At 37.8% G+C, this 9,235-nt stretch overlaps 1 protein-coding gene across 1 annotated transcript; it reads right to left on the reverse strand.

Moving 5' to 3' along the window:
- Positions 1-3,082: 3,082 nt before the first annotated feature.
- LOC140759782 (type I inositol polyphosphate 5-phosphatase 4-like) lies at positions 3,083-8,206 on the reverse strand. The gene is made up of 14 exons (XM_073096442.1): positions 7,514-8,206; positions 7,311-7,398; positions 6,882-6,950; positions 6,640-6,727; positions 6,445-6,549; positions 5,845-6,342; positions 5,555-5,690; positions 5,178-5,371; positions 4,957-5,065; positions 4,548-4,696; positions 4,209-4,459; positions 3,917-3,995; positions 3,710-3,754; positions 3,083-3,608 (listed from the first exon to the last, which is right to left on the reverse strand). The coding sequence occupies exons 1-11, from the start codon at positions 7,541-7,543 to the stop codon at positions 4,225-4,227; spliced, it is 1,701 nt and encodes a 566-aa protein (XP_072952543.1). The 5' UTR covers positions 7,544-8,206; the 3' UTR covers positions 3,083-3,608; positions 3,710-3,754; positions 3,917-3,995; positions 4,209-4,224.
- Positions 8,207-9,235: the final 1,029 nt, after the last annotated feature.

Below are 9,235 nucleotides of genomic sequence, written 5' to 3' on the forward strand. Positions count from 1 at the left end.
AAGACAATTCCATTTTAATAATCATATTAGAAAATATGTTGCAGACAGAGGATATTTTCAGTTTATTTGCAAATACGGACCCGTTTTAAGATTTGGGTCGAATCTCTCTTATACTATATGAATCGGGCCCTAGTTTGTCTGAAATTGAAGTCAAATGGGCCATACGAAGCCCATTCAGAGATAAAAAGAAATATCATCTGGCCTCAAGCCCAATTATTTTCATCCCAAATAGCCCGGCCCATTGAGCCTAGTGCCGAGAGTTGGGTCACAGGTGCCAACTATTGATATCCCGATCTCACAACTTCGATCACGCTAAAAAAGAAATATAGAGTGGTAGAATTTAATCAATCATAATCAAAGTCGTCAGATATATATAACGAATGCATTCGCATAAATTGGACAATGCATTTGACTCACACTAAATTCCAATTTTAATTAGACCTACCAAATATTTAATTCAATCTAACTAGTAATAAACCTCGTCATAACTACTATAATTATTAATTTCTAATTACAACATATTAAAGAAGCTCCTGAAATAATAAACAAGTTATTCGGACCATAATTGTGTTATGGTATCATAAATACGTTAAACCTAAATAAATTCTCAGGTGAGTCAATATATTAAATACAAATAATACAATAATAACAAGAATAACCAAAAAGGGACTCCCCACGAGCGTGCCTGGTTCATGGAATCATAAGTTCACCGCACCACTGCTCGCTCTTTCCCTTTCCGGCAATAAAATGCCATGATCTCAACCCCCACATAAATGCATAACTTGGCCGCAGAGATCATCGCCTTCTCGAGATTCGCGTTTGACCTTCCTTCCCTTCCCTCCCCCTCTTGTGCACGAATCACTGAATGGCAATTAATTGGGCATGGTTAAAATATTCGCATCCCATGAGTAGTACTGTGTCGATCTGAGCATCAATATCACACCATCTCCAGCAATTAATATACATATACATATATATATATATATATATATCTTCCCATTTCCTCTAAGAAAAAGTTAAAAACTCCACCACTTCTTCTCCTTCTTCTCCTCCGCCTCGTCCGGAATAATAAGCCTGACAACTTATTGCACACGCCAAGAAAAAGTAGTGGAATTTATTAGGCTACGTTCGATCGCATTACTCCTTTTTATGCTCGGGATTTGAGGCTTTGCATGTAGCAGTGTCTTTGCTTCAATGCTTCGCAAACGTTTCCATGCTAGGAATAGAGTCTCATACACACCATTTAATTCACATTCAATTATATATATATATATATATATATAATATTAAATAATATCTGCTATAATTAAGGTATATTATATTTAAGAGAGAAATCTTAACTGAAGAAAAAAAAAATGTAGAGTAAAGTTAATTGTTTATTAATCAATTTGATAAAGATCTAATGGTTAAGATTTTCAATGGTATAATAAGAAAATTGAGAAGTTAGACACATGTAATTAAATCTTTTTAACTAATATACTCTTTTTCTTATGCAATGTGGTTTTGGAACCAAAAAACCAGTACCGAATATAAAAACTAGTTATTATAACTGTTGGATTAAGATTATATATTGCTAGTAAGCACTTGATAAATATGTAATGGTTAAGATTTTCAAGGGTATAATAAGAAAATTGAGAAGTTAGACACATATAATTAAATCTTCTTAACTAATATACTCTTTTTCTTATGCAATGTGGTTTTGGAACCGAAAAACCAGTACCGAATATAAAAATTGGCTATTATAACTGTTAGATTAAGATTATATATTGCTAGTAAGCACTTGTTTTAACGTACCATGGCTCATGATTTAAATCTATATAAAGTAAAATGGTTGCCTACCGAAGATATGGGATATTAAATTATGAGAATCTTTTAAGGAGATCTTATGTTTTGTTTTTAATACTTTAAAAATATTTTGAGTTAGCTGTGACATAAATATTTTCCTCTAAGCTTATAGTTTAACCTTAATAAAGATTACCTGATAATTATTAATATCATGGCTACATCTACATGGGTAGATAAGTACAAGATGGGTGGGATTTAATTGGGTGATTTGATATGTGAATTTTTATGCTAAAAAGAGCGTAGCTTACAGAACTTGTTTATATTCCAGAAGAGGTAAAAGGAAAAGGTGAAAAAGAAAATCTCAAATCTATCGAATTACTTACCTCCCCTGACGTCATACAGTACGCCTCTCACGTGCTGATCCGTACTGAAATCTGAGACGACCTCGGAGGCTCGGACGTCATCGTTCCGTTATCTCGTATCTCGAGGCGCCCGGGGACGTGCGAGGCTGACGCCCGCGTCGACGTCACTGCGTCTCCCACGTAGATTAAGCTAGACGTATGCCACAAGTATAGTATTCTATAAATGGTAAATATATCAAATGAGATCGCCATGCAACTCTCTCTCTCTCTCTCTCTCTCTCTAAGCTTAAGTTGGGAGAGCATTAGATTACAGATCTAAAAGCAGCACTAAATTTTAATTTATTTTTTTTATAATTTAAAGTTAAGGATTCAATCTTTGTTACCCAAACGGGATTACCATCAAAGAGTTTCGGTTTAACATAAATATGAGACACTATTTCTGATCCTGACACTCCCCAGCTACACTCTGAAAATTGTAAGCTGAATGATGGCTTTTATAGTCTAACACAACTTGCCCACTGGTGGTGATTCACTGTAGTTGACTTGTATATAGTTGCAATCCAAAGATCCACAACTTGAGCTGCAGATTGCTCAATAAAATTAAATATATAATTGCAACGTGGAACTAAAATAATTAGCCAAGTGGATTATTTGTTGGACATTTGGAAGCATTCAAATATCACATTCTTGGCATCATCACTCATTCTAACTCGTATATATATATATTTTAAAAAATTTCTTCCTTTTTTTTACTTCCAATGCCAGGAAAGCAGAATCCAAGGCAGATTGGCAGGATATATATGATTGGTTGCATCTGTTTCAATTTCAATTTGAGTTCATTGCAATAGAAAAATAAGTAGGCATTTGTTTGAGTGTCCAACTTTAGACCAGCCTAGGGGAGTCAAACTAGTCTTTTCATTTAACAAAGATTAAATTGCCCAGCTGTTATAATCTCACGCTGGAAAAGAAGCAATAGATATGAACAAGGTACAACCATAGAGCAACTATGGCATCACCTGTTTCTGAGAAGCACATAGTAGCTCATTCTTTTTTATCATCATAGTTATGAGTACAAATGCAGACCCCACTCCCCCTTTTCAAGTTATATAACGGAAAAGAACTATGCACATGATTATTTCTCTGTAATCCCTCTATCATCATCTCTCACTACAAAAAATTCCCTACAACTAAGTTCAGAAGAATCATGTCATGTATAATATAGTTTATGACTATAAGGCACCACCCCTCTCTTTCCAGGTTGCAAAGTGAAGGAGCTACTTCCAGAGTTCCTCCAAGTAGGATTCAGGGCCATCTTGGTCAGGATCATCTAGAGGCTTCAAGAATGCGAGGCGAGCTGGTAGATTGATGCAGTTAGTGACTGACTTATTATGGACAATGACTGACTCTTCATTTCTTCGCCGATTATCAGTAGCAAAAAGGAAAAAAAAAAGGCCGAGTATCCTGTAACAACAATAGGGATGAGAAAGCAATACAGAGAGTTAATCCTCTGAGCTTATGATATGATTTAGAATATAACAAATTGAGAGGGAAAAAGGGGTAACCTTTAAGTTAGTCTTTTGCAGAACGAAAGATTCTTTTTCTGCTATCTGGAAGCAAGTAGAAGATGAAATTAGTGTCATTGAAGTTCAATAAGTGTAATGGCTTCAGGTAATAGTTGTCCTCGCTGTACTGTAAGTTGCTCGTGAAGCAAAAGATTTAATCTGTTGAGATGATAAAGATCAGAAAGATTTAGTCACTTCAATTCTCACCTAATGGCTTGCATGGGATTGTTCACCAGCTGTGTCCGTCGAAATTGCCATTCGTATTATTCAAGTTATCCAGAACAGCCTGCAGTAACCATAGAGAGGGATGATAAGTTCGACTCTCTGAGAACTTTACTGGAGAAGTTCTATCACAGGCATATCTTAACTAAAAGCACTTGCAACTAGAAAACCAGGTGTTTTATCATTTATACTCTCTTTGGGTCAGCTGAGAGTAAAAAAATCACTTTTCGAAAAAAAGACAAGTATAAAATCAAACAGACAAAATAAAGATGCAAACCTTAAGTCTTGCCCAATCAACCCCATCTGTAAAAATTGAAATCTGTGTAACCATGGGGATATGGCAATAGCTCTTCCACCTCTACTCTAGAGCTAGGACAACCCATGTTCTTCCTGATTCTGGTGAAGCTGAATATTTCAACCTCAGCAGTGAAAAGGCTATAGACAGGTCTGTGGTCAGAGAATCGGGACTCTCCACGAACATATGATAATTGATTGAGGCCTCTACCATACCATAAAATTCGGTCACACCTATACAGAAGGAAATAACCTCTTGAGTTCATCAATTAGCAGAATATATTAAGTAATATCATCTTCAACAGACAATATTATGGTTTACCATGCAGGTGTTCTCCGCTTTTCCTTTGGATGCATGCTATCTCCTGTATATCGGTCTGAGTTATTTGAATATTTATATGTTGGTGGAAAATATATCCTTCCTTCTTTCCAGCCTTGGAAAACACGCCCACATCTTTGCTCTATTCGAAGCTGTTTTAGGAAAAGCAAACAAAGATTTGATGCCATGCTTTGACAAGAATAAAGAATAGAAGAATATGAGAATCACAGCTTTCTGTTAGCACAGAAGATCTTTGTTGCACAAAATATAAAGGAAAGAGAGCGCATGGCTTTCTTGCTCTGATGGTGTCATGTCACCCTGAGATGGATCTTCAACAAATTTAAACTCGTACTAAGAAGCATTTGAAAGGAAATACTAATTTACAGCTGATGGACAAAGACTCCAAAATTACCTGATCTTTCTCCAACAGTTGCCTCCAGTTGTGCATTTCAACTAAAGCTTTCGCTGAGCAATATGAAAGCGCAATCCGGTAATTCAAATCCCCAAGCCATATTATACGACTGATAAAAATAGAACAGCATCCAAATCAAATTATTGATTTGTCACTTTTCCAAGAAAGAAGTTCTGTGTATACTTAATCAGTTATTCTGATAAAACGAGTAGGGTTCTTACTCATGCTCCAGAATTGTTTCAGGTGATTTCTCATCGCCTACTCCATGCACCCGTGGGAATCTAGTCTTCCTCAGAATCTCCATAACATCAGAGTTCCTCCGCAATTCATCTCCCTCCTTTTGTCCTGAGGTCAAATGACTACAGATAAAACAGAAGCTTGTTTGGTGCAAAGACATGCTGATTGATATTGATCCCTGGAAGAAAAAAGGAAGACAACAATTTGAATAAGCAAAAGACAAAGTAGAAAGAAAAAAAAATGCATGACAAGGTCTTAACCATTGGGTTGATGATCTAAAGGAAAGTTTGGAGCTGAAGATAGTATTAGAGGACATATGTAAGCACAGAAAGAAGAAATTAAAAGAATTCAGCTAACTAACCTTGTTTCCAAGATAACCCATTAATCCCCTGCCCACGCAAGAAACCTTTATGTTTCTCACATCATCTCTTAATTCACACCGCACCCAAATTGTGAGAAATATGCCAACCATCTGCTTGCTGGCGACCAAACAATACCTGGTTTGTTCACAAGTTCATTTTTTAGGTTAGTTTAGCAAGGATAACATTATTAGAATGAACCTCGTATTGTAAACCTAGAAATTTTAGAAAAAGCTATCAGAAAGTTTAGCTACCATGAAATTGATAAAATAAGATGCCCTGCAATGAGTACCTAGAGTTTCCGGACTGCCTATCTCTTTCTTCCATAGGTTCAGGAGCACCATAGCCATACGGGATTGGTGAGAAAAATGCAGCATTAGTTGGCTCTTCATCTATGTTCTCATCATCTGATGACCCACCCCAACGATAATTAGCGTCAAAATCACTTGGCCTGCTCCCGAAGCTGACTCTGTCACATACGCTAAACCTACGGTCCAGCCTTGGTTGCGGAGCCATCATATCTCCATCAAATCGGAAGCTTCGACTGGATTGGAATGACCGGCGATGGAAAAAAGAAGAATTCTTCTGTCTCATTGAGGATCCTTCAAAATCAGCATCTAGTTCCACGATCGGGTCAGGAACTGGGGATGGTGTGTGATAGCTGCCATAGCTACCAGTGCCAGGAATCTTGTTTAATGTCCTCTTAATAAGAGCCACCCATTTCTTTGCTGGTCCGTTATCTTCAGAACCTAGAACATTTCCTGCATTCAAAGGAACAATTTCCTGAAACCTGAGAAAAGGAAGAAATGAATCAGTAAGATTCATGCGTATTTCTTACAAGTTGTTGAACTATATTTTTATGATTTAACTGAGCAGAAGTTCATAAGCATACCCCAGTACATATATATCAGCAGGAGGAGAAGAATGGAGCCAGTCATCTAGATTCAAATTTCTTGTTGGGGACTTCCCACCTACATTCCATGTCCCAACGAAGATTCTACAGACATGATAAAACAAGAAATCCATTATAATCCTTCATGGAACACATCATTCAGCCAATTTGATTTTTGGAGTACGTTTGAATTACCTACAATCTTGAACATCTGTCACTTGAACTGTATCAAACTCATTTCTCCCTCGGCGAGGGCGATCAACATTCTTCTTTTGCAACTTCTCTAAGGATCCAGATGAAGAATATTCAGACAGGTGGTATTATAGGAAAGGGGCCGAATGATTCAAGGGAATTTGGAAAATAGGACCAACAGAAAGAAAATAAAGCAACTGTCCATGGTCAAAAGACGTTTAGAGAGAAGAAGCCTAGCACTGTACCTGTTCTGCTTTTCTTGACTGTGCATGCCTCCCTCTCTGAGAAGCTGGTCCTCCATTCTCCATCACCTCCTGAAAAGAACAGCCAGTATAGCATAAAAGAAAAAGAAAAAGGTGGTTGTTTGAGACTTTTAAGTACTCTGCTTTCAATAAAATCCAGAAGCTTATTCGAAAAACTGAGAATCAAGAGAAAAGGAGGAAGAGTAAGGTTGAGAAAAACGATAAGAAGATGACAAGTTCTAGCAGGAAAAAATAAATCACTTAACCAAAGAAAAAAAAAAGCATAGGTGCCCAAGGAGGGAGAAAAGGGATCCTTAGAACCAGCACAAGGGAACTGAACCAAAACCTCCACAGCCAACAAAAAAAAAAATTTAAAGGAAAAAAAATATTAAATAGCTAGAAGAAACTCAGTAGTTGGTGGTAAATCCACACCTCTGCCAACAACGTAATCTGCATGAAGGTCTTGAGCTTTGCTCTTGATGTTGAACCATTTTCTAACAAAGGACTTGGACCAGGACAGCTTCTCCCAGACAAATGAGAAAAGAAATCAAGGACCAAATTAGCAATTTCAACACAGAAAAGAAAAAAAGAAATCATGATCTTGAAAAAGGAAAGAACTTTGCTATGATGAAAACCTTGCTCTTCTTTGATTTCTCATCTCTCATTGTTGCAGGCCTCCTTCATACAGCTACAGAAGAGTTGTGCCCCCTCCCCTCTTATTACTCTTCAGAAAATTTGGCTTCCACCGAGAATGGAGCACTAGGGGGTTCTTTCCCTGAGCACTGCTTAGAAACAGAAGAGGGCCACTACGAGAAAGAGGCCCACTTCTTCTTCTACCACAGTATTCCCTATTCCTCTTCCTTATCTTCCAAAGAAGCAGGCTAAAACAAAGTTCTAATGCAAAACTAAGAGATGGGTCTTCCCTTTCCTCCCACACCAATCTAAGATAGAGATCAGCTACAGCAGATTAAGAGCAAAGGAAGCTCCTTTTTTGCCACTTCCCAAGTGGGTTTGGATGCCAAAGGTGAGTTCACATCTACCGATTCGATCGGCGACAAAGAAAACGCAAATGCCGGAAGTGATCACAAACCGAAATCTTGCCAGCGAACAAAGCAATGCAGGCAGTAAACAACACAAGGAGAGCAACAGATGATGGAGGAAGAAGAAGGGCAGACACTGCGCGCTCTCTCTCTCTCTCTCTCTCTCTCTCTCTCTCAACCTCGTTCTCAGTTGTACAGCAAAGTGTCCAATTTGAAGAGAATAAAGTCCAAGGATAGAGCCCTCTTCACCCTTCTCTCTTTTTATCCCTCTCCTCTCTCTCTCTCTCTCTCTCTCTCTCTGCGTTTTACTATATCACCAACTCAAAACATATAAAAATAAATGGATTTGTTTCATTTCAGGCCCTTGCTTATGCGCTTATTCGATGTACACCCCAATCTGTTGCATATGTTCAGTAAAGATAGGGTGTGAAATGAGAAAATCCCCAGGAAAAATAAAGCTGGTAAGTTTACGAATAAGAAAATGAGGGAAATAGGGGTGCCCGAGAGCTGCCCGGACTCGGTAACTCTGCAGTCTCTCTCTGCACCCCCAGGCTCTGCCCGCGGTCAGTTTGATGTACTACCTCCTCCATTTGGTCTTCTCATGGGGGCTGGCGGACCAAAAAGCAAACTAAAGTGAGAAAAAAAAAAGAAGATAAAGAGAGAGAGAGAGAGAGAGAGAAATCTTTCCTTTTCTTTTTAATTAAATATGTATCTTTTTAATTACGTGTGAGGAAAATATCTTTATCCTTTACTTCTCTATCAATTTCCAATTAAGAGGGGGACCTGTCTAAATCATGTAGATTTTAATATTATGTCATAAAAATAAAAATAAAAATAAAAATAAAAATGAAAATTTATGCATGGGGAAGAGGTGGGTTTTCTAGGGTTTTGGGAGGGAGGAGGGTGCCCTAGCTTTTTGAGAGGGTCTGCAACCCTAGTAGTGGGTGTTTTGGATATGATCAGATAGATGGTTCCTAGATTTTTGGGCTATCTTGAGTTGCCAATGGCACAACAGGAGGCTAATCCTAGGGCTTCTCCCTAGTCCACTGTTCAATAAGGACATACCCATTTGAATGTTGGAGGGTGATTAGATTGTGGTTGAGGGTTTATGAGACAATATTAGGGCTCTATTGTGTGGATCTAGAACCCTGCCTACTGTTTGTGGGGGCATCCTTGAATGCATTTGTTGTATTTGTGCTTGGCTCTCTATCTTTGGGAGCTTCAATCCAAGATGGTCCAGGCAAATTACACTATTGATTTATTTTTTTATTTTTTCATCAAGAGAAAGGTGAAAGAAAAACCCTAATTTCTTATCTA

Source organism: Typha angustifolia, chromosome 4, assembly GCF_048772165.1.
Source record: "Typha angustifolia cultivar Huaian chromosome 4, ASM4877216v1, whole genome shotgun sequence".
NCBI lineage: Eukaryota > Viridiplantae > Streptophyta > Magnoliopsida > Poales > Typhaceae > Typha > Typha angustifolia.

Excerpts from the sequence above, each read along its gene's own strand:
- LOC140759782 (XM_073096442.1), bottom strand. The coding sequence starts at position 7,543 with ATGAGAGATGAGAAATCAAAGAAGAGCAAG. Across the intron at positions 6,550-6,639 it reads ACAGATGTTCAAGATTGTAG|AATCTTCGTTGGGACATGGA; the intron begins GTAATTCAAACG and ends TCATGTCTGTAG. Across the intron at positions 5,691-5,844 it reads AGGCAGTCCGGAAACTCTAG|GTATTGTTTGGTCGCCAGCA; the intron begins GTACTCATTGCA and ends TGAACAAACCAG.